At 46.0% G+C, this 25,609-nt stretch overlaps 1 protein-coding gene across 1 annotated transcript in view; it reads left to right on the top strand.

Annotated features, from left to right (window-relative positions):
- ANKRD11 (ankyrin repeat domain 11) overlaps positions 1 to 25,609 on the top strand; it is a 202,379-nt gene that overhangs the window by 95,702 nt on the left and 81,068 nt on the right. The window contains exon 5 of the mRNA XM_030204606.1: positions 6,670 to 6,812. Within this exon, the coding sequence (XP_030060466.1) occupies positions 6,670 to 6,812 (143 nt within the window). The remainder of the gene's footprint in view (positions 1 to 6,669; positions 6,813 to 25,609) is intronic.

Below are 25,609 nucleotides of genomic sequence, written 5' to 3'. Positions count from 1 at the left end.
CTCTGTGACTCGGTCTGGTGAGGTAAGAGAGTCTTGTAGCTCCTCCGGGGAGGGCCCGCGATCGGGACGTTTTGGTGTGAATCCGCCATTTTGAATTTTTCTGGTGATGGCTGCGGAGGTTGTTAAGCGCTGTTCACGTTGTGGCAAGCGCAGATCCGCAGCGGGGCTCTGTAAACCGTGCTCTTCAGACGTCAGGGCCGGCCCGAGCATGGCGAGCGAGGTTTCTTCCCGCTCGGTGGAGTTGGCAGCGGGCGCCATCTTGGATGCGCCGCATGGCTCGGCCCCCGCAGGAGCGGAGGGGTCTGAGGCCGGCTACCAGAGGAGCTGCTTACCCTGGATGGAACCGGGAGGCCAGGGTGAGCCTTTCTTCCGAGAGTTTGTGTTGCTTTTACATAAAACGTTCATGTTAAAAAGAACTCTGCCGCAGATGTCTGACTCAGCCTTGCTACCTGGTTCCCCTTCGGTGGAGACCGGCCTGGGATTGCCATCAGGGTTTTTTCCCCAGACAGTTGGCCGCAAAAGAAGCGCAGAAGGATAAATTCCCCTTCAGAGAGTGGCACCCCCCCCTTCCCCCCTGTGGTCGGGCTTTGGGGATTCTGAGGCCTTCGTGCCTAGCAGGCCTTCGTGGTCCGAAGAGCCAGAGGAAGGAGTAGGATTGCTACTGGATCTGGATGATCCCACTGTGGTTAGGATTTTCCACCGTGAGGAGCAGCCAGCGCTTATTTCTGATGCCTTACAGGCTCTCTCTATTGAAGATCCTGTGATGGGCGAAGCCTCCTCTGGTAATCCAAGGATGGCAAGTACTAAGAAGCCTGCTCGAGCCTTTCCTTTGCATGACTCCATCCAAGAGCTTATTTCAGCTCAGTGGGCTGACCTTGAGGGGCCTTTGAAAGTTGCCAGGGCAGTGGGGCACTTATACCCTCTCAGTGAGGAGCACTTGGCCGTGCCTAAAGTGGATGCCCTAGTCACGGCTGTGACGAAAAAGACTACCCTCCCAGTAGAGGGAGAGGTCGCCCTGAAGGACATGCAGGACCGACGTCTGGAATCAGCAATCAAACGGTCCTTTGAGATTTCAGGCCTAGCCTTCCGGGCATCTGTGTGCAGTTGTTATGCTGCTCGAGCCTGCCTCGCTTGGTTGCAACAGGCAGTGGAACAGCCCGGGGATGGAACGGAACCCCTTGCGGAGGTGGCACCGTGGATGGAGTCGGCCTTGTCATTTTTGTCTGACGCCCTCTATGATCTGGTCAGAACGTCGGCTAAACAGATGGCTGTGGCGGTGGCCGCTCGCTGCCTTCTATTGCTACAGCATTGGGCAGCTGACATGGCCTCTAAGCAAAGGTTGGTGGAGTTGCCCTTCCAGGGCCTTCTCCTATTTGGTGAGGAGTTGGAGAAAATTGTTAAAGGCCTGGGGGAAACTAAACCCCAGTGCTTACCCGAGGTTAGGCCGCAGCCTTCTTCCAAGGGTCAGGCGGTTCCCTCCTCTTCCAGACCTCGCTTCCGTGAAGCTAGAAGGTACTGCCCAGGGTGTTCTGCTGGGTTTACTTCATGTGCCCGCTTTCAGCAGAGGAACTCCTGTCGCTCGAACAAATGTTCCGCAGCGGCCGGCTCAAGGCCTGGAGTTCATGGGCGACCCTCTCAATGATGGTGCGCCGGCCCACTCCTCGATTCCTGCAGTTGGAGGACGTCTTTCCCTCTTTGTCGAGGAATAGGTCAAGATTACCTCAGATCAGTGGGTTTTGAACCTGATCAGAGATGGCTACAGATTAGAATTCAATGCCCCAGTGAGAGACACGTTTGTGGAGTCCCGATGCGGCTCTGCCGTCTAACGGGCAGCGGTAGAGGAGACCTTGCAAGGCTTGTTGCACCTCGGGGCGGTGGTCCCTGTGCCTCCCGCAGAGATCAGCTACAGTCGTTACTCCATTTACTTTGTGGTGCCACAAAAATGAGGGTCTTTTCGGCCCATACTTGACTTAAAGGAAGTCAACAAGTCACTGAGTGCGGCATTTTTGCATGGAAACCCTGCACTCCGTCATGGTGGCGGTACAGCCAGGAGAGTTTCTCACGTCTCTGGACCTGAAAGAAGCTTACTTGCACATTCCTATTTGGCCTCCGCACCACCGGTTTCTCTGGTTTGCGATGATGAGAAATGTTTCCAGTTTCAGGCCTTGCCAGCTCCCTGAACCTTTTTCAAGGTAATGATGGTAGTAGTTGCCTTTCTCAGGCGAGAGGGTATCCGGGTTCACCCGTACCTCGACGACTGGCTATGTATGTTACTATATCAGAGCGGACTCTGCAGAAGAGAGTCTTCATGTAACAGCCAGAGTGGCCTCAGTACTTCAATCTGTGGGCTGGGTCGTCAATATACCCAAAAGTCACCTCCCCCCCCCCCCCCCCCAAACTCTAGAATTTTTGGGGGTCCGGTTCGACACAGCCTCGGGGTTTGTCGTTCTACCCGAGCAAAGGCGGTGCAAGCTTCAGAACTAGGTCCGTCTGCTCCTGAGGATGTCTCACCCGCGAGCTTGGGACATAGTCCAGCTGTTGGGGTCGATGACTGCCACCTTGGAAGTGGTGCCATGGGCGAGAGCGCACCTGAGACCTCTGCAGTGTTCCCTGCTTCAACGATGGTCTCCAATATCTCAGGATTACCAGCGCAGACTCAAGTGGCTCCCTGCGGCCCGGCTCAGTATGGAGTGGTGGCTCTCAGACAGCATGCTGCGGCGAGGAATGCCACTAGCGCTTCCCGATTGGTGCCTGGTGGTAACAGATGCCAGCCTGCAGGGCTGGGGAGCACATTGCCAGGGAAGGCATGCCCAGGGTCTGTGGACACCCGAGGAGTTGGAGTGGTCCATCAATCGCTTGGAGTTGAAAGCGATATTCCAGGCGCTTCTGGCCTTTCACACGACCCTGGAGGGACTGGCTGTCAGAGTTCTGTCAGACAGTACAACAACAGTGGAATACTTAAATCGACAAGGTCGTGCAGATTTGCCACTGGGCCAAGCTACATCTGCAGTTTCTGGCAGCAGCTCACATTGCAGGTCAGAGCAACGTGCAAGCAATTATCTAAGCAGGCATCAAATCGACCCAGCGGAGTGGGAACTTGCAGACGAAGTGTTCCTTCAGATCGGTGTCAAATGGGGGACGCCTGTAGCGGATCTTATGGCGTCAAGCGCAAATGCCAAAGTCCCGTGCTTTTACAGCAGATGGAGAGATCCTCGCTTGGCGGGGTTGGATGCCTTGGCTCAACCCTGGCCTCAGGGCCTCCTGTATGTGTTCCCTCCTGTGCCCTTGATAGGGCGAGTGCTCCTGCGGATTCGGCTACATCAAGGAGAGGTGGTTCTCTTTGCCCCGGATTGGCCCAGGTGGCCGTGGTATGCGGACCTCCGGTGGATGCTGGTGGAGGCTCCCCTTCCTTTGCCTCTGGTACTGAACCTGTTGTCACAGGGGCCGGTAACCATGGAGGACGCCTGCTGCTTTGGTCTTACAGCATGGCTATTGAGAGGGCGCAATTGAGAGACAAGGGCTATTCCAACAAGGTCATCTCCACTCTCCTTCAGGCCTGCAAGCGTTCCACGTCCTTTGCCTATGCTCGGATTTGGTGCCTGTTTGAGGCTTGGTGTGCTGTTAAAGCAATTACACCCATGCAGGTTTCTGTCTCGCCGATACTTGACTTTTTGCAGGATGGTTTACAAAAAGGCTTGGCCTATAATTCCCTGTGTGTTCAAGTTGCAGCCTTAGCATGTTTCGGGGAAAGGTGGTTGGCCTCTCCCTGGCTGCTTATCCAGAGGTGGCACGGTTTCTTAGAGGAGTGCTTCGGCTCCGTCCTCCCTTGCGGGCTCCGTGTCTGACCTGGAACCTGGGGTTAGTTTTAAAGGCCCTTTAGTGTTCGCCCTTCGAGCCGCTTAGGCGAGCTTTGGAGAAGGATGTGACCCTAAAGACAGTCTTTTTGGTGGCCATTACATCGGCGAGACGGGTGTCTGAGCTCCAGGCGCTGTCCTGTCGAGACCCATTTCTACATTTGCACCTTCTAGATGTACGAAGGGCTCTGTTGCAGTATCTGCGCATGTCAAATGCTTTCAGGACCTCTGATCACCTTTTTGTTTTGTTGTCAGGTCCTTGCAGAGGGTCTCTAGCGTCTAAAGCTACTCTGGCTCGTTGGCTCAAAAAAGATATTTTTTTTTCAGCATCTCTGCTGTCTGGCTGGCCTCCGCCTGAAGCCTTTAAGGCACATTCCACAAGAGCGATTTCCTCTTCTTGGGCTGAAACTGGAGCGCACTCTCTTCAAGAGATATGCATTGCAGCGACATGGGCTTCTAAGCTTTCATTTGCCCGACATTACAGGCTGGATGTGGCTGCCAGGAGGGATGTGCATTTTGGAGCACAGGTGCTGGCGCGTGGTGTGGCCTGTTCCCACCCTATCTAGGGATTGCTTTGATACATCCCATTCGTAATGGATTCATCTGCTGACAAGGAAGGGAAAATTAGGTTCCTACCTTGGTAATTTTCTTTCCTTTAGTCATAGCAGATGAATCCATGAGCCCGCCCTGATTGATTGATTGATTAATGCTATTTTGGGTTCCGTTTTTCCTGTAGATATGTTCCCTCATTGGGAGAAGTTGGAAAACAGTCTTCAGGATTTCTGTTCTGTTACTGGAGGTTGAGTTCGTCCCTCCTTTGAATTACTGCTCCTGTTCTGGGGCGTTCGTTCACTGTGAGGAAAGTTCATGTTCTACTTTGCGGTGTAACACTGCTTTGGAAGCTTCAAATACTGAGAGGCAGATGGAGCTAGCTGGCCAAGATCCACTATGGTTTTCAGTGCTCTCTATCTCCCCCTGCTGGTAGGTGGACACAACCCATTCGTAATGGATTCATCTGCTATGACTAAAGAAAAGAGAATTACCAAGGTAAGAACCTAATTTTCCCTTTAAGTTACCAAGCTCAGCAAAAAATAATGTCACTTATCCACAGAGATGTCCTCTTCTCTCAGAACTTCTCAGAAAAGTAATTCTGCTGTGTTATTTTAGCATATGATTTGTTTAGATTGATTTGGATGTTTAGAATAGAATACAGGGAAAGGCAGTTTAAAAGGAGCAATTCCCCATTTTTGTGGTTCCCAAAACCTGGTCCTGGAGGCACCCCATCTAGTCAGATTTTCAGGATACCCACAATGAATATTCATGAGAGAGATTTCCATACACTGCCTCCACTGCATTCAAATCTGTTTCATGAATATTCATTGTAGATATCCTGAACCTGACTGGCTTGGGTGCCTCCAAGACCAGGTTTGGGAACCCCTGCCCTAACTGCTAAGTTTCACTGTGTTTAAGTTTCTTTGCTTCAGAAACTGGAGCTTCTCTTCCCATAAAAGTGTACTGAACCGTTTCTGGGGAGAACTTACTTCTATGGATCCCTTACTCTAATTTTGCTATTGATACAGACATGGGGAAGCAACTGCTTGCCCTGGGATTTGTACCATGGAATGTTACCACGATTTAGGTTTTTGCCAGTTACTTGTGACCTGGCTTGGTCGCTGTGTGAAACAGGATACTGTGCTAGACTCTTATGTTCAAATTTCTCCTGTTTTTTCCCCACATGCTAATATTTATCCCAATCTATACAATTGCAGGGTTTTTATTTTGCCCACAGACAAGTATTCTCGGCCCCTTTTTTATAGTTCTTCCAAGATCTGTTAGGTTGGAAAATAATGTTTGAACCCCCCCCCCCCCCCCCCCTTTAAAGCTGGCCTCAGACCTTCCCTCCTGAGCAACCCTAACAAATGTCTCACCACCATCCTTCAAACCCCTCCATATTCAAGACCCCCAGCAAGCTGCTTTCTGAGCTCATGCAACCGTAATTTCCAACTCTTCTGGAACCTAAAAATATAATTCAGATTCCTTCAGTCTTACAAGGTAAATTGTTCCATTACATTAGCTCATAATGGGGGTGCTTTACAAAGGTGTGCTAATGTTCTTAGTGCAACTATGGAACGCATTTCCGAAGACCATAAAAACAACGCAAGATTTAACTATCTTCCGAAGACTATTGAAAACTGACTTATTCAAGAAGGCATACCACAAACAACCGTCCTAATTACTAAACAATAAGACTGAAGAATAAGACTGGATCGACCTTAATCACATGATCGAATAACCTCAATGCTTTTAATAAACAAACAATCCCACTTCTAATCTAATATCGATTACTATGTAACCACACAATGCTGACTAACCTCACTGCCAAACACTATCACTTTTACCCTAATGTCGATACCTGAGCAACAACATAATGTTGACACCTACGCAAGATCACAATGTATTCTTATACCATGTATGTACGCACTGAATGTAAAACCATGTGCAACTCTGTAGACCGGAAATGGCAATCGCCACTACGGCAAATGTAAGCCACATTGAGCCTGCAAATAGGTGGGAAAATGTGGGATACAAATGCTACAAATAAATAAAATAAATAATGGGTGTGTTAGCGTTTAGTGCACACTAATTTTTTGTGCGCACTAAAAACGTTAGCATGCCTTTGTAAAAGGGGCCCTAAGTCTGTTACCCTCTTCTTTTATTCTATATTTAGCAAAATACAGGTAATTCTTTTCCTAGATTAATTATCTATAATAATGCACATTTAAGTCTTTGTGTGACATTTGATGTGCTTTTACAGGCTGGACCGCATTACATGAGGCATGTAACCGGGGTTACTATGATGTTGCAAAGCAGTTATTGGCTGCAGGTGCTGAAGTGAACACCAAGGGACTGGATGATGATACACCTCTACATGATGCATCCAACAATGGCCACTACAAGGTTTGCACTTCTGATCCCTACAAGAGTTATAAATGTGATCCCTCTTCTGTGGTGAGCCAGAATGCCAATTTACTGGCCATTCTGCCAATAATAGATAGTAATTTTCTTTCCCAAATCAAAAACAAAAATACTCACTTTTAATTTCTCCTTTTGACCCTCCAAATTTTAGATCTTGAATTGGATGGGAAACAAATGATACAGTCTTTAACTTAAAATTTTTCTGGAGTCTTCAAGAAATGAGGACAAAACAAATGAGTATAAGATCCTCACAGGTAGCAACCAGTGGAAATGAAGTGAGGTCAAGAAAGGAGAGTCCAAAAGATGTATAAAAGGTCAAGTTTGTTTAGTTTTGTAACACAATAGAAGGCATAGAGTCCATCTGCCAAATTAAAGTTCACAACGGGAGAAACCAGACTCGACACAGCCATGTTTCAGTGTTGATGCCTATGTCAGAAGACCAGTGTTCTAATATATCTTGAGTATCAACATGAATAACAGCTCACGGATAAGAAAAGCTTATGTATTCACTGATGCCAAACAAAAGTTGTGCCACTAAGGGAATCCATCAATTTAGTGGCACAACGTGTTTTTTTTTTGGGGGGGGGGGGGGGGGGGGGGGGGGGGGAGGGGGTGCATTAGTAAATACATGATCTTTTCTTATCCGAGAATTGCTATTCATGTTGACACTCACGATATATTAGAATATTGGACCCCTAACACAGGCATTGATGCTGAAACACGGCTGTGTCGAGTCTGGTTTCTCCCATTGTGAGCTTTGATTTGGCGGATGGACACTGCCTTTCATCTTGTTTTATAAATAAATAGAAGTGACCTTTATACGTCTTTTGGACTCTTCAGCTGTCCTTTCTTGACTGCACATCTTCAAGAAATCAAACATACAGGTCTTTATCTGCCATCATTTACTATGTTACTATTTGAGTTCTAAAAACCAAATTTGGGAGCCCATTGGAGGATCAACTATTCAGAACCTTTGGTGACATTAAAACTAAAATAATTGAAACTTTGGAGAAATCTGTTTTGGGGTTTGAATTTTTTTGTTTTTACTATTTTTTGGTAAAATTTTCATTCAACAGTACAGAAGATATGCAACACATCTTCATTTGCTCACTGTAGAATTGTGTAATATTTAGTTTAAAAATAGATTATTACAAGAATACACACAAAGAAAAATCAGATGATGGCTTTCCTTTAGTAGTCTATATCATTTGTGGGTAGCTGGACATTAATGTGGAAACTTTTTAGGAAATCCTGGCATCTGATCATTCAGTGCTTCCAGTCATGGCAAATCATCTTAGAGAAATTGATTTCTGTGGTTGTTTTAATGGTAGCACACACATGCAGAGGGGCTTGAGCTCAGTTCCCAGCCCAGGTCTTTCATTACTTAAGCTGGCAGACTACAGTTGTGAGGGAGGGACTCGTAGCATTACACAAGGCTGAATTCAAAATGACATAAAGCAGAAATTTGTTCACAGATCTACACAACATACGCTACTCTTCATATATGAAGGAACAAAGAGAAATATTCATAAAGTAATTAAGAATAAGAATCTAAAAAGTCTTGCTTGATTGCTTAAGTCTCCCCGCTTTTTTGTCAGCAAATCCAAATTAGTTCCATTTCCAAATATTGCCTCACCAAGACCCATGATAAGTAAAATAGAGCCCATCTGTGTCTAATCACAGTAGTTGATCTGATTTGAATTCTTCTAGATAAAGAATCAAGCTGCTTCTCTTGTTTGGAGTGAATTTCTTGCAAATGTCTAAACTAGAGCAGTCAGCGGCAGTAGGTTGAGCTGCTGATTCTGGCATCATGTAGTTGGTTCAATGTGGCTAGTTACTTCAGATTAGACATGTTACATAACCGTTAGTAGTTAGATCTGTTCTTGATTCATGTTCTGCTAGCGCTCAGGTATTGTAGTGTAGCAGTTGGTGGCCAGTTTGATTATGGGGGATCGTCGGAGAAGAATTTTCTAAAGAAGTGAGCTTTCAGGTGTTTTCGGAATGTTAAGTAGTTGGGCATGCATTTGAGGGCTTTTGGTAATAAGTTCCATATCTTGGGGCAAATGTATGTGAAGTTGGTTGAGTATGAAGTTTTGTATATCAGGCCTTGACATTTGGGAACGTGAAGGGTGAGATAGGTTCTTGCGCTTCTGATTGCGTTCCGTGTAGGTAGTTCTATTATGTTTGTCATGTATTCCAGTGCAAGTCCAAAAATTATTCTGTAGGCGAGAGAGCATATCTTGAAGGATAATCGTGACTGGTAACCAGTGTAGGTTTTGGAGTAGTAGTCTGGCACTTTCAAATCAATTTTTTCTGTAGATAAGTCTTGCTACTGTGTTTGTGCTGTGTGTAGTCTCTCTAGTGATTGTTCCTTGCATCCGGCATAGATTCTGTTGCAGTAGTCAGCATGGGTGAGGACCATGGATTGAACTAGCGTGCAAAATACATCTCTTGGGAAGTAGTTTTTAATGCGTTTTAGTTTCTACATGGTTTGGAACTTTTTTTTCGTAATGTTTGAGATTTGTTTGTCAAAGGTCAAATTACGGTCTATGGTGACTCCTAGGATTTTTAGATTGTCAGGTATTGGGAGGGATGTACCCATAGGGGAGATGTTTGGGAAGTGGTTGGTATTGTGAGGTGATGTGATTATCAGGCATTGTGTTTTTCCTTTGTTCAGTTTGAGCTTGAACATTGATGCCCAGGATTCCATTATGTTTATGCCATCTGTAACCCTGGTCATGATTTTGTGCAGGGTCTTATAAACAGGTATGTAGGTTGGATCCTTGTTTGAATAACATTTGGGCCAGAGGGGCTATCATTAAGTTGAACAGTATTGGTGAGAGTGGAGATCCTTGAGGGACTCCACATGCAGCTTTCCATGGAGGGGAGAGAGAGGAATTTATTTTCACTTGGTAGGATCTGGTAGTAGGAATCCTAGGAGCCATTTGAGCACTTTACCTGCTATGCCAGTTTTGTCAAGTATTCTTTTGAGGATTTGATGGTCAACCATATCAAATGCACTTGATATGTCAAATTGTAATAGAGGAGTGTTTTTTTTCCCCATAGGTGATTTCCTTTTTGAAGTTGACCAGTAGTGTGACCAGCACTGTTTCAGTTCTTTGATTGGGTGATTCGTGGCGTATGTAGAATTTGTTGATGTAGTCAGTCCGTTGGTTGGCTACTGTGCCTTCCATTATTTTAGTCGTTAGAGGCATTACTACTACTACTACTTAAGCATTTCTATAGCGCTGCCAGGGTTACGCAGCGCTGTACAAGTTTAAACATGGGGAAGGACAGTCCCTGCTCAAGAGAGCTTACAATCTAGATGCCACTGGCCTGTAGTTTGAGGTATCATTGATGCTTTTCTTGGCATCTTTAGGGATTGGTGTGAGCAGTATGTTGCCCTTTTTTAGTGGGAATTGCCCTTCCTGGAACATATAGTTCAGATGGGATGTGAGTTGGTCTATGAATCGTTCAGGGGTGACTTTTTAATATGTGATTGGGACATATATTCTCGACGATTGTGTTACTGTCTCATTTGTGGGTTGTGTGAAGGTGGTCCATGTCCTGTCCGCTGGTGCTTCTGGTGGGTGGTCAAGTTCATCTATGAGGGTTTCGAAGTTTATGTCATTAAAGAGGCATATTTTCAAAGCACTTAGCCTTCCAAAGTTCCATAGAAACCTATGGAACTTTGGAAGGCTAAGTGCTTTGAAAATGAGCCCCTTTGTATTATACTGGTCTTTAGTTTGAGGATCTTCTCTTAGAATAATCTGACGAGTTTGATTGCTGACGAGGGGTCCTCATTTGCCATTATCATACGTTTGGTGTATATTAGGTTATTTATAATTTTGTATAATTTCGTGTCATTATAGTCTGAGCCTATGTGTTCTTTATAGTATTTTTTTTAGCCTGTCTCATTTGGGTTTTGTACCTTTTTCAAGTATCCCTTCATGCGGTTTTGTTTCATTTTTATTTTTCGTCCATACTCGTTCTAGTTTTCTGCAATGAGTTTTTTGCCAATTTGTTCTTTGTCATACCATAAGGCTGCTTTGCGCCTTTGTCCATTTTTTGATCGGGGCTATAACGTCCAGTATGTTAGTGCTTCTTTCGTCTTATTCCACTAGGAATGCTTCTGTGTTAGTCATTGATGACCATTTATTTATTATTTTATTTGTTACATTTGTATCCCACATTTTCCCACCTATTTGCAGGCTGAATGTGGCTTACATAGTACCGTGAAGAGAAACAAATACAGAGTGATGTTATAGTCGAATAAGGTTCATGTGTTAGACACATTGAGGAATAGTAGAGAGAAGAGTTAAGTAGTGATTCATTACGAGCTTTGGTTTTGTTGTGTTGCAGGGTTCAGGCACTTAAGTTGGGTCGGTACATAAGTAATGCCACACTGGGAAAAAGACCAAGGGTCCATCGAACCCAGCATCCTGTCCACGACAGTGGCCAATCCAGGCCAAGGGCACCTGGCAAGTTTCCCAAACGTACAAACATTCTATACATGTTATTCCTGGAATTGTGGATTTTTCCCAAGTCCATTTAGTAGCGGTTTATGGACTTGTTCTTTAGGAAACCGTCTAACCCCTTTTTAAACTCTGCCAAGCTAACCGCCTTCACCACGTTCTCCGGCAACGAATTCCAGAGTTTAATTACGCGTTGGGTGAAGAAACATTTTCTCCGATTTGTTTTAAATTTACTACACTGTAGTTTCATTGCATGCCCCCTAGTCCTAGTATTTTTGGAAAGCGTGAACAGACGCTTCACATCCACCTGTTCCACTCCACTCATTATTTTATATACCTCTATCATGTCTCCCCTCAGCTGTCTCTTCTCCAAGCTAAAAAGCCTTAGCCTCCTTAGTCTTTCTTCATAGGGAAGTCGTCCCATCCCCGCTATCATTTTTGTCGCCCTTCACTGCACCTTTTCCAGTTCCACTATATCTTTCTTGAGATGTGGCGGCCAGATTTGAACACAATACTCAAGGTGCGGTCGCACCATGGAGCGATACAACGGCATTATAACATCCTCACACCTGTTTTCCATACCTTTCCTAATAATACCCAACATTCTATTCGCTTTCCTAGCCGCAGCAGCACGCTGAGCAGAAGGTTTCAGTGTATGCCTTTTCGAACAGGTTGGTCTTTAGTGATTTCTGGAAGTTAAGGTGGTCGTACGTTATTTTAACAGTTTTTGGTAATGCATTCCACAGTTGTGTGCTTATGTATGAGAAGCTGGATGCATAAATTGATTTGTATTTAAGTCCTTTGCAGCTTGGGTAGTGGAGATTTAAGTATGTTCGTGTTGATCTGACTGTGTTTCTGGTTGGTAGGTCTGTGAGGTCAGTCATGTATCCCGGGGCTTCACCGTAGATAATTTTATGGACCAGAGTGCAGATTTTGAAAGCAGTACGATCTTTGGGAGCTAGTGCAGTTTTTCTTGGAGGGGTTTGGCGCTTTCGAATCGCGTTTTTCCAAATATAAGCCTGGCTACTGTGTTTTGAGCAGTCTGAAGTTTCTTTATGAGTTGCTCTTTGCATCCCGCATAAATTCCATTGCAGTAGTCAGCATGGCTTAGTACCATTGATTATATCAGGTTGCGAAATGTTTCCCTTGGGAAGAATGGTTTCACACGTTTGAGTTTCCACATTGAGTGGAACATTTTCTTGGTTGTAGAGTTCACTTGGCTCTCGAGTGTAAGGTTACGGTCGATTGTAACACCGAGGATTTTCAGGCTATCTGGGGTGCTTGTTTGTGGGTTTGTTTGTCTTGTATTGGGATGAGAGGATGAGGCAATGTGTTTTTTCTGTATTGAGTTTTAGTTGGAATGCATTTGCCCAAGAGTTTATGGTATTCAAGCTGAGCTTGATTGGTTGGTGATTTCTGTCAGGTCATGTTTGAAAGGAATGTATATTGTAATGTCGTCTGCATAGATGAATGGGTTGAGGCCTTGGATGGATAAGGATTTGGCTAGTGGGGTCATCATTAGGTTGAAGAGGATCGGTGATAGTGGTGATCCTTGAGGTACTCCGCAGTCTGCTTTCCACGGTGGTGATGTTTGAGTTTGATTTCACTTGGTATGTTCTGGTGGTTAGGAAACCCTTAATACAACTAAGTATATTTCCACCAATCTCGAATTAGTCTATGAGTTTTAATAGTATATTATGGTTTACCATGTCGAATGTACTAGACATGTCGAATTGGAGGGGAAGTATGCTTTTACCTGTTGCTATTTCCTGCTTTAGTTTGGCCAGGAGAGTAGTTAGTATATAAGGTTAGTATATAAGGTTGTTCAAAATTTAGTTGCATCAGTCTTTCCTTTTGTATGGTGTCTGAGTTTGTGTTGGTAGAGTCTTGTGTCCCCTCCCCCCCCCCCCCCAAAAAAAAAAAAGGGTCGGGTTTAGCTTGAAGTGGTCAGAGTTTCTGTCCTTATTGATTGTGTATTTTGAAGTTGTTTTTTTTTGTGTGAATCTGTGAGCTAGCAGGTCTGTGGCATGGCCATTGACATGGGTAGTGGTCAATAGTGGTCGCTGGAAGTCCCATAGTTTGAGGAATTCGTCACATTCTTTGGTTCGTTCTATTTTCTGATCATCTAAGTGAAGATTAATGTCTCATTAATATGGTGTTGGGGTTGGCTACATATATGTTTGCTATGAAATCCATGAAGTTTATTTGAGACTTCCATTGCGTCCCCAGATCAATCCAGAGACTTATGGGTTATGTCCCTCAACCAGCAGATGTAGATAGAGAGAACTCCGAGATTGCTATATGTGGACCTGTGCAACCAGCTCAATCTCAGTATTCTCTCTATCTAGCAGGTGGAGGGCATACCTGTGCAGCTCTGATTGATCTGATTCCTAACCCGTTCCCTCGGGGGCTGTCGTCCATTTGTGGGGTTGAGGTACCGTGTGGTGGTAGTGGGCATACCTCGTGGGATCAGGTCTGTAGGATAATCACAGATAATAAATTACCTGTTTCCAGGTTCCCCAAGCAGAACTATCTTCAAGCAAGTAATCCTGTACTAGGTCTAGGGGTGGGAACCTTGGAACCTAGCCAAATACTTCCGTTAGAAAGAACTGTAGCTGAGAACGCAGGCTGATATATATATATATATATATATATATATATATATATATATATATATATATATATATATATATATATATATTAGATTTATTATGATATATCAGGTAAGAAAATATAGCTAACGTATACAAAATAGAACTCTGCAAATCTTTGGCTGAATACAAAATTACTGGCTGATAAAATTACACTCATACGTCACACTACTAAACACTAATTCTTACTGGTTACCAGATAATATTACACCACTGATAAGTCACACTATGTTACGAGGTAGTACAGTTATTAGCAGCTCCTCCTGATCACAAATATGACGGCACCAGCCTTCTGCTCAGGTAAATACCACTAACTAGCCCCCGACTAGTAGGTAATGAATCACCGTGTTTCTCACCAGGCTGACCTCAGGGTCGTCTTCTGGGAATGCATGGGACACCTCACAGACTCAAGCTGATATGGCAGCAAGTCTTAGAGCTGGAATAGAACTCTGCAGCAGACAAAGAGGGCACAGGTCACTCAGTGCAGGTACAGCTGAACCACGATACTTTCCTCCAGATACACAGTTCATCAGTTGGTGGACCTTATTAGGTCTCACTGGTCTTCTTTCCACCTCCTCCTTCTTCCAAGGTTTCCGACTAACTCTTCTCTTGTTCCCGCTCTTCCCAGTACCTCTTGGTCCAGTGGCTGCAGGAACCAATCTGGATCTTTCTCGTCTCCCTGCCTAGCAAGAACAGTCTGTTGTTCTTGACCTTCAAGTTGTTACATTTTGGTATGCATTTTCTGTTTCTCACCCGCCTTGCTGGAGGCAGCCTCTCAGGGAGATAAGGGGGCCTGGTTTGCCCACAGCATGTCCTTGGTGTTGAGCTTCTGCTGTAATTTTCCACAAGCTGCAAAGCTGTTTCTTGCTGACACAGAGATGTGCGAGTCAGAGTTTACAGCCTCCATTTTGCTGTCATAGGATTATACAGGCCAAGGCCCGCAAGGTGAGACACACAGGGAAATACTCGTACAGGTCCCTCCCTTCCCCAGCCAGCCTCACTAGCAAGTCCGGTTGGGCATTTGGCACTTGGTCTGGGTCTGCCTGTTTCTCTCTCCTGCCTCTCTTGAAAAAAAAGAAAAAAAAAACAGAAGGAAGCAAGGCAAGCAAGCGTTTGCAGTGCATCAGACTGCTCCTTTAGACTATTAGAAGAGACTGGACCAGGAACAAATCCCCTTCACGGGGGAAGGTGTCACATGGTGAGTTTGGGCCGCTGTGGGAGTAGACGGGCGGCGTTGGGCAGCTGCGATGAGTGTGCGAAGGTCGGGGCTGGTAGAAAGCAAAGCGGAGAGCCTATGGTGCATGCGCTGGTTGGGGAAGGCTCAAATTCTGCTCGGACGGAGTTGGCAGGAACGCTGCTTTTGGGCCCAATGCGCGCTAATGCCGGTGCCATCTTTGCTAACCATGCGGTCGGCTCCGTGTCTGCGGGAGTGGGGGGACATAGCTCAGACAGCATTCTCTTCGCGGGGTGAAAATGGAAGTGGATGTCGTAGTCCTGCAGCAGAGAATGTCACAGGGGGCACTCCGTTTCCCCTGAAGTTTGTGCTACTTATGCACAAGGCATTTTTGATGAGATCTGCAGGTGGTTCCCCTCCAGAGGCTAATTTTCTAGCCCCCAAATCTCCAGGCCACTTATGCCTCAAAGTCTGCCTAAGAGGCCACGTTTGGACCCTCCACGTATGGAGGAGGGGTTTTCTGATCCTTTTGATATTGAGGGTGGCCAGGGGTCTGGGGACTCCCCTCAGGCCATGCCTAAGGAATTGGAAGAGGGAGAACTGCCACCAGGCGAGGGAGACGACCCTACCGCGGTTCGGCTATTCCGCAAGGAGGAACTCCCTGCTTTTCCTTAGCGTCCCTTCGGACCGGACCAGGATTGTACTGTTGGGTTGTGCCCGCCTACCAGCAGGTGGAGACTGAGAAAAACTCTGACTCTAGAGAGCCAATAGGAGCCCTGGCCATGTGACCTTAGCCTCAGTATTTTCTCAGTCTCTCAGCAGGTAGGAAGTGAGCCCATTAGTCTCTCTCTCTCTCTCTCTCTCTTTCTCTATAAGATATTACAGATATATTTATAATACTTCTTCTGTGCCTGGAATCGTAATTAGAGGCCTGACAGGGTTTCTTTTCTTTCTTTGACAGCCTCTGGGGTGTTAAACTCGGGTGTCTCGAGTCCACCCCCCTTCTCCCTGGCTTAGCAGGGAAGGGCCGTCCCTTTCTCTGGAAAGGTGTACCGTCTTTGGGAGAGGCAGCCACTTTTAATAGTCAGCTGTTTTTAAAGAATTAAATCAAGTAAAAGAAAATTAAAAGAATTAATTCAATTGAAAGGAATTTAAAGGAAGTAGTTTTTGCTTTCCCCAGGCTTATAACGAGCAGGTAGCTCTTCTGTCTTATTCTGTTTGAAGAGTCTTTATTTTCTTTTCTGGCGGAGCTATTTAAAAAAAAAAAAAAAAAGTGATAAGTCAGCGTCTGTGACTTTAATCGGCGGTTTTTTGTTATCTTAATTATTTTTCCTCTGCTATCCGGCGTTGTTAGCGGCGGTAGTTGTAAAAAAAAAAAAAAAAAGGCGCAAACTGTTAAGCGCGTGCTCGTTCTTGGATGGGTCTGTATAGCTTGGGAGCTGTATTGACGGTTCCTGTTCGGGCCAGAGGCTAAACCATGTTTTGTGCGGCATCGGAGGCTATCTGTTTTTCGGCGGCACAGATTTCCTGCTTCTTCGTCGGTCCGGTCAGTGGTTTTCTCCCCCGAACTTTATTCTTCTCATTTTGGCGCGCTTGGCCGCCATTGTTTTGCTTGCAGCTGCAATTTCCCTTGACGCGGCAGCGTTTTTCTGCTTTTACTGTGTTTGGCTGTTTGTGCAATGGAAAGGAGATATTGTTTCTCCGGTAGTTGGGGCAATTGGTAGTATATTTGCCCCGAAATTAATTTTTACATGTATTTTTCAAGCTATTTAAAAAAAAAAAAAAAAAAGAAATGCTACGATGCGAATGGCGCTCATTTTGTTTTTCCCTCTGTTTTTTCTCCGTCGGGGACTTTTTGGTTGCTAGCAATGTTGTGAATTAAAGTGCAGCTCAGTTGGCGATTTCTTTGTTCTTGGCAAGACTCCGATTCAAAGTGCAGCTCAGTCGGGAATTCTCTGTTTTTGACAATGGGGCGAATTAAATTGTATCTCAGCTCCAAAATAACCATTTTCCTATTCCTTTCCCTTGTGTGTGATGTTTGGAGGAAAGGTCTTCACTATTGTCTAGCGCAGTTTTTATGGGGGTCCAGTGTACGTCACTCTGTGTCTTTCTCATTTCCTGGTGAATAGGACTACATTTTCTAATAGTCAATTGATTAGTACTTTACAAATCTGGCCATAATATCTTAGTTCCTTTCAAGCATTTCCCTTCATGGCTATGATGTTATACAGTGTTTTTAAGAACTTAACAAACATTTTCTATAGCATAGGCTATCTGGTTCAGGTGCCATGTGGATAGAACTACATTGCCGGATAGTCTATTGTTTGGTATTTTACAATGCTGGATATAAGATCTTAATTCCTTTCATGAAATTTTCCTCCGTGGCTATGTTCTTATACAGTGTTTTAAGATCTTAACAAATGTTCTCTAGAGTGTAGGCTGTATGGTTCAGATGCCATGTGCAATGAAATACATTGTCTGATACTCAATTGTTGCGTACTTTGCAATTCTGGACATAAGGTCTTACTTCCTTTCAGCAATTTTCTTTCATGGCTATGCTTTCTCTTTGGCATAGCAGATGACAGCTGCATAGGCTACATGGTTCAGATGGTTCTCATATTCTAGGAGACTCAGTCCTGTCTACCGAGCACCCAGTTTTCTCAGCTGCTTTAGAAGGCATGTTTTATTCACGTCTTCTCTACTTTCCAACTGTCTTGGAGTTTCTCATGTGTTATCTTAGTTTTCTTCTAGGACTTACAAGATATATGTCCACTTAGGGAGTAAAGTTATGCGGTCAATTTGCATTTTCTCCCACTTAAGGATATTGGGAGGTCCTCACGCCATCTACTTGTATTTTTGTTTCCTCTATCTATTCAGCCTGGGCACATGGTAAACATTCTGGTTTTGTCCAGTATGACCATCCATAATAGCTGCTATCCCTTGTGCGGGTGCTGGAGATTTTGAACATTTCTTCGGAGGTGATGCAAGCGGTGGCGTCAACACCGGCCATTATGTCGGGTACTAGAGGTCCCTCTTCCATATACATGAAGTCATGAAGGTTCTCATGGCAGCGCAGTGGGACACTCCGGAGGCGAGCCTGTGGGTGGCGTGAGCTATGGCTCGACTTTGTCCTTTACGCCCGGAGGACGGAGTCCCTGCGTATGCCGGTCGTGGATTCCTTTATCACGGCGGTTACCAAGAAGACCACCTTGCCAGGGGAAGGAGGGACAGCTCTGTGAGACCCGCAGGACTGAAAGCTGGAATCGGCCTTGAAGGCTGCCTTTGAAGTGGCTGCCTTGGGTCTGCAGGCAAGCCGTCACTGCCAGAGCCTGTCTGTGGTTCTTACGCAGCGCGGGCGCGTGTCTCCTGGGTACAGAAAGCTTCCTTTACGGAAGAGTTTATTTATTGCCTGCCAGCTTTGGAGTCCGGGCTAGCCAACCTGGCGGATTTGCTGTACCATATTCTTAGGGCTTCGGCTAAGGAGATGGCTCTGGCAGTGACGGCTTGCCACTGGATCTGGCTGAGGCATTGGGCAGCAGATGTCGCTTCAAAGTCTTGCTTGGCTCGCTTACCGTTCAGGGGTAAGCTTCTCTTTGGTGATGTCCTCGCACAGATTGTGAAGGAGCTAGGAGACTCTAAGGGGCAGCGGCTTCCGGAGGACGGGAGTAGGACTTAATCTAGAGCAGTCTGCCCCCATTTTAGAGAGTCTTAAGCTCTACAGGCCAGGTAGGTCTAGCTCTTTTCAGTGGCCTCACTTTCAGCAGAAGCAGCAGTCCTTTTGGGGTGACCGCCATGCGGCCCCATCAGGTACCAGGGGACAACAAGCAAATAGAGGGGCCCAATGCCTTCCTGTGATTGGGGGACGGCTGTCTCTCTTTTGGGAGGAGTGGGCCAGGGTGTGGCTATTGAGCGGTTACTCCTCTGGTCGAAGGGTTATCCCGACAAGGTGATTGCCACAATGTTATAGGCGCGGAAGTGGTCCACGTCAGCGTACGCAAGAGGATTTTCGGACCTTTGTGTCTTAGTGTTCCGCAGCGGGCGCTTCGATGGAGTCAGCGCCGCTGTCTATCGTGGTTTTTGTTTGCAGGAGGGACTTGAGAAGAGGCTTTCCTTGAGCACCCTGAAAGTGCATGTGGTGTCCCTAGCCTGTTTTAAGGGCCACTTGGGCGGTTACTCTCTAGCGGCTCATCCGGATGTGGTTAGGTTTTTGCGGGGGGGGGGGGGGGGGGGGGTGTCAATTATGTTAAGCCCCCGCGGACACCGGTGCTTCTGGAATGGAACCTGAACCTGGTTCTCTGGGCATTGCAGCGACCTCCTTTTGAGCCTCTGAGTCAGGTGTCCTTGAAGGACCTGATGTTAGCGATGTTTTTTGGTAGCTATGGGCTCGACGAGTGTCTGAGCTCCAGGTGTTGTCATGCAGGGATCCCCTTTCTCCGTTTTTTGGAGGCGGGAGTGTGCATCCGGACAGTTCCTTCCTTCTTACCGAAAGTGGTGACCCGTTTTCACCTGGGTCAGGCAGTGATGTTGCCGACGTTTCGGCGAGAGGAGTACCCCAATGAGTTCCAGGCCTTGCGTTGTTTGGACGTGAGGCGTATTCTTCTACAGTATTTGGAGGTCAGGAATTCCTTCCGTAGTTCTTATCATTTGTTTGAGCTGTTTGTGGGACACAATAAGGAGGCTATGGCTTCTAAGGCCACGGTGGCCCGTTGGCTTTGAGAGGCGATTAGTTCAGCGTACTTGGCCATGGGAAAAGTTCCGCCTATTAGTGTGCGGGCGCACTCTGCTAGGGCTCAGGCTGCATCCTTCGCGGAGGCTCGGTTGGTACAGTTGGAGGAGATTTTCAGGACAGCTACCTGGACGTTGGTGCATACCTTTGCTAAGCATTACCGCTTGGATGTGGTAGAGCAGCAGGATGCAGCTTTCGGGGCGTCAGTTTTAGCCTCGGGGGTACGTGGGGCCCTCCCTACTTGAGGACTGCTTTGGTACATCCCACAAGTTTCTGCATTGATCTGGGGATGCAATGGAAGGTAAAATTAGTTCTTACCTGATGATTTTCTTTCCTTTAGTCCCTATAGAGCAATCCAGAGGCCCGCCCTGTAGGTGGTTGTTGTCTGTTGTTGTTTTTCTGGTTATGGGTGTTACTTCTTATGTTCAGGTTTTTCTCTTAGTCTAGGGGACAGTTAAGAAGAAGTTAACAATTAAGAACGGGAGTGGAAGAAGAAATCTTTTATTCACCGTTACTTGTGGTTTCATGATTATGAGTTGATTCATCCAGGAGGGGCAGGAGAGTGTGTTCTTGCTTAACTAAGAGATTCCTTTTACTGCTTTGGTATCGATCATACTGAGATTGAGCTGGCTGCACAGGTCCACATATAGCAATCTCGGAGTTCTCTCTATCTCCATCTGCTGATTGAGGGACATAACCCACAAGTCTCTGGATTGATCTGTAGGGACTAACGGAAAGGACATTATCAGGTAAGAACTAATTTTACCATTTTCCTATTTCCTGGGAGTCTGTAGAATAGAGTGCAGCGTAGAAAATTAAGTAGAGTTTGGTCCTTGATTTTAATTGAGGTAATTTCCAATTGCGGTGTGATAGATTCCATTATGGCATCTACTGTAGGAAAGATCAGTAGATCAGTGCTATTCCTCTCTTTTCCCATTTCTGGTCCAGTGTATGATTTTGTAGCCTGACAGACATAGGCCCAGAATAATAGGGTCATTTTTGTCATGGATCCAGGTTTCGTTTAGGAAGGCCAAGCCGAGGTCTTCATCATGTATCCAGTCTTTTATTGTTTAATTTTTCTTTTACCACTGACCTGGTGTTGATGTAACCCTCTGGTAGTGTGACTATGGTTATTTTCGTTAGTTGATGTCTACTTCGGTCTCGGTGTTTTTTGGTTTCCTTTCTGGTTGGTTGGTTGTGTTTGGGTGTCTATTTAGTTATTTTCATTTCTTGCAGTGCTACATCTTGCTGATTGGGTTCTGCCTGGGAAGAGGTCAGCTCTCCCCACTAAATGAGACAGTTTGCATAGTATTGGTATGTTGCTTTCGCCTTTAGTCAGGGCAGCTTGTAGGTGTTAGTAGTGTTAAGGTTGATAATCCTATTAGAATTTCTGTAATGTAATGTTCATGTTACCATTTTGGAGTGTGGGGGAGGTTACTGTGATGCCGTGGTTAGTGTGATGCCCTGGTTTCTGTTTTTTTGTGTGTGTGAGTTTTGGGTAGGTGTTTCTTTTTTTTAAGGTGTGTTTGTGTGGCTGAGGTGGTCCACAGTTTCTTTCTTTACCCAGGGGTTCTGAATTCCTTATGCAGGGAGTTTCCCCGTGTGCAGACTATTATTAAAGGATTTTTGAATGAAAGAATTGTGTTCCCTGTGTTTTTAGAGGCCCTTTGTGCTGTTTTTCTGCAAGTGCATAAGTATTACCATACTGGGAAAGACCAAAGGTCCATCGAGCCCACCATCCTGTTTCCAACAGTGGCCAATCCAGGTCACAGATACCCGGCAAGATCCCAAAAATGTACAAAACATTTTATACTGCTTGTCCCAGAAATAGTAAATTTTCCCATTTAATAACGGTCTATGGACTTTTCCTTTAGGAAGCCGTCCAAACGTTTTTTAAACTTCGCTAAGCTAACCGCCTTTACCAACGAATTCCAGAGTTTAATTACACATTGAGTGAAGAAACATTTTCTCCTATTCGTTTTAAATTTACTACATTGCAGCTTCATCACATGCCCCCTAGTCCTAGTATTTTTGGAAAGCGTGAGCAGACGCTTCACATCTACCCTTCAACTCCACTCATTATTTCATAGACCTCTATCATATATCCGCTCTGCCGCCTTTTCTCCAAGCTGAAGAGCCCTAGCCGCTTTAGCCTTTCCTCATAGGGAAGTCGTTCCATCCCCTTTATCATTTTCGTCGTCGTCCTCTGCACCTTTTCTAATTCCACTATATCTTTTTTGAGATGCGGCGACCAGAATTGAACACAATATTCGAGGTGCGGTCGCACCATGGAGCGATACAAAAGCATTATAACATCCTCATTTTTGTTTTCCATTCCTTTCCTAATAATACCTAACATTCTATTTGCTTTCTTAGCTGCAGCAGCACACTGAGCAGAAGGTTTCAACATATCATCAACGACGACATCTAGATCCCTTTCTTGGTCCGTGACTCCTAACATGGAACCTTGCATGACGTAGCTATAATTCGGGTTCCTCTTTCCCACATGCATCACTTTGCACTTGCACACATTAAACGTCATCTGCCATTTAGACGCCCAGTCTCCCAGTCTCGTAAGGTCCTCTTGTAATTTTTCACAATCCTCCCGCGATTTAACGACTTTGAATAACTTTGTGTTATCAGCAAATTTAATTATCTCACTAGTTACTCCCATCTCTAGGTCATTTATAAATACATTAAAAAGCAGCGGTCCCAGCACAGAGCCCTAGGGAACCCCACTAACTACCCTTCTCCACTGAGAATACTGACCACTCAGTCCTAATCTCTGCTTCCTATCTTTCAACCAGTTCTTAATCCATAGTGTGAAGATGACGCTATTGTGAAGATGAAGCTCTCACCTCAGGATCCCAGGTCCCTCTTTCACTCAGGGTGAGCTGGTTCTCAGTATGCAGATTTTATGCAAATTAGTCTACTACCCCTTTCTACTCTGGGTGACCTGGTTCTCAAAAAGGCAAACATAGTCAGGTCTCATCAACAGGATTTTTCTCATACAAATCTTTATTCCAGCCTCTGGGGCACACTTCTTTTAGCTTAAAACACTTTCACAAGCTTAAACAGTTCTTCCAGCTTAACCATTTCTTCCTACTCAGTGCAATCTTCCAGCTTAAACATTTCTTCTTGCACAGTTCAATACTCAACAGATTTCTTCCCCCTGAGCCCTCCCACACAGGCATCTGGGCTCAGTACTAACTCAGTCCTGGACACACATTCCTTCCTTGTAGCACACAGTTCTTATACTTGATACTCTAGGGCCTTCTTACCCCAGCCGTATTAACTCAGTCCTTCTTTGTAACACACAGTTCACCACCAGGCCATAGGGCTCAGCCAGTACTTTCCATGGGGATCTTCCTGCTTCAGCTACCAGCTCTCTTCTGCAGCGGCTAGCTCTCCTCTCTCCCTCACAACTCAGGTGGGGTATTAAGTGGTTAATGGCCAAACAGGACCCAGCCCATAATCTGCTGCACCTGTTTCCACCCCCCAGGACTCTCCCCGGTCCTAGCGACCTCCAGCTATACATCCCCTTACTGGCTCCCTTTAGTGACTCACCCTGCCCTTCTCCCTGGACATTTTAGGGGAACAGCGCCCTCTAGGGGCCTAACCAGGGTAGGATAGCCTCTTCCTTATCACAATAGTAATACCCTACCTCCGATCCCATGACTCTGCAGTTTTCTCTGGAGTCTTTCATGAGGCACTTTGTCAAACGCCTTTTGAAAATCCAGATACACAATATCCACCAGCTCCCCATTGTCCACATTTGTTCACCCCCTCAAAAAAATGCAGTAAATTGGTGAGGCAAGACTTCCCTTCACTAAATCCGTGCTGACTTTGTCTCATCAGCCCATGTACCGACGTCAGACTCACCGGTTTATAATTTCCCAGATCTCCTCTGGAACCATTTAAAAAAATCGGCGTAACATTGGCTACCCTCCAGTCTTCCGGTACCACACCTGATTTTAGGGATAGATTGCATATTACTAACAGTAGCTCTACAAGTTCATTCTTCAGTTCTATTAATACTCTGGGATGAATACCATCCGGTCCTGGTGATTTACTACTCTTCAGTTTGCAGAACTGACCCATTACATCCTCCCAAGTTTACTGTGAATTCTTTTAGTTTCTCCGACTCGCCCGCTTCAAATACCCTTTCCGGCACCGGTATCGCTCCCAAATCCTCCTCAGTGAAGACCGAAGCAAAGAATTCATTTAATTTCTCCGCTACGGCTTTGTCTTCCCTGATCGCCTTATTTTTGGCCTTGGCAAATGCTTACGAATGACATACTAACTGAGGAAGGAGCTGGCCGTCTGGCATCACTGCCTTTAGTTTGTTTATCTCTATCTCCACCTGCTGGTAGGCGGACTTAACCCACTAGTTCCTGGATTCATCTGCTGCATTAAAGGAAAGAAAATTATCAGTTAAGACATAATTTTACATTTTATTGCTTTTGAAATATATAACCACTGCAAGACTTTTTCTGTTCTCAACTAAATCCTCAGGACAGACCTAGCCATTCAAATTTTTAGGAAGTCCACAACGAATATGCGCAAGATAGTGCAGCATTCTCTCCATTGTATGCAAATCTATCAATCACATTCATTGTGGATATCCTAAAAACCTGATTGGGTGTGTCCTGAAGACTGGGTTGAGAACCCCTGCTGTAAATCATGAGTTTCTGTTGGGAAAACACTGGTAATAGAATGGTAGTTCTTGATAACAGATGACAGTAACAGGATGACAAACATATCCAAGTAATAAGTAATGTTTCTCCGAGGACAAGCAGGCTGCTTGTTCTCACTGATGGGTGACGTCCACGGCAGCCCCTCCAATCGGAAACTTCTCTAGCAAAGTCCTTTGCTAGTCCTCGCGCGCCCGCGCGCACCGCGCATGCGCGGCCGTCTTCCCGCCCGAAACCGGCTCGAGCCGGCCAGTCTTCTTTTGTCCGCACTCGGTACGGTCGTGTTTTCGCCGTGTCGAGCCCCTGGAAAGTCGACCTCGCGCGTCCAAATTTATTTTGACGTGTTTTTTCTTCGGAAAAGTCTTTCAAGTGTCGGGAAGTGCTCCGGAACCCCCCCCCCCCCCCCCCGGGTTTCGTGTTAATCCTCCCCGTACTTCCAGCTTTTTGCCCCGATAAGTTTTCTTTCGTCGTCGGGGTAGGCCTCTTTTCGGCCTCTGTCGAGATTTTCTCCCTTACAAATTTTTTGGTGCTCTTTTTCCGTCATTTCGGACTTTGATTTCGCCGGCGCGATTTTTCCGCCCATGACATCGAAGCCTTCCAGCGGCTTCAAGAAGTGCACCCAGTGCGCCCGAGTTATCTCGTTCACTGATCGACACTCGTCGTGTCTTCAGTGTCTGGGGGCCGAGCACCGCCCTCAGAACTGCAGTCTGTGTTCCCTGCTTCAAAGGCGGACTCAGGTAGCGAGACTAGCCCAGTGGAACGTGTTGTTCTCGGGCTCTTCGTCGGCATCGGCACCGGGATCTTCGAGTGCATCGACGTCGTCAGCGTCCAGACCATCTTCCTCGGCCGCCCCTGCATCGAGTGCATCGAGGCATCGGGCCTCTGCATCGGCGCCGAGACATCAGATAGCTGCATCGACGTCGGTGGTACTGGGACCTCGTCTGCTGATGTCGTCGGACGGTGGTGCATCGTCAGGAGTGCAGGTGAGGGCTGTCCATTCCCCTGCTGGTGGCGGTGAGCCTTCGGGTGGGTCTCCTCCTACCCTGAGGGCTCCTGCGG

The sequence above is a fragment of the Microcaecilia unicolor genome, chromosome 5 (genome assembly GCF_901765095.1).
Source record: "Microcaecilia unicolor chromosome 5, aMicUni1.1, whole genome shotgun sequence".
NCBI classification, from domain to species: domain Eukaryota; kingdom Metazoa; phylum Chordata; class Amphibia; order Gymnophiona; family Siphonopidae; genus Microcaecilia; species Microcaecilia unicolor.
The sequence above is the reverse complement of the archived record's forward strand: the minus strand, read 5'-3'. Positions and strand labels throughout refer to the sequence as shown.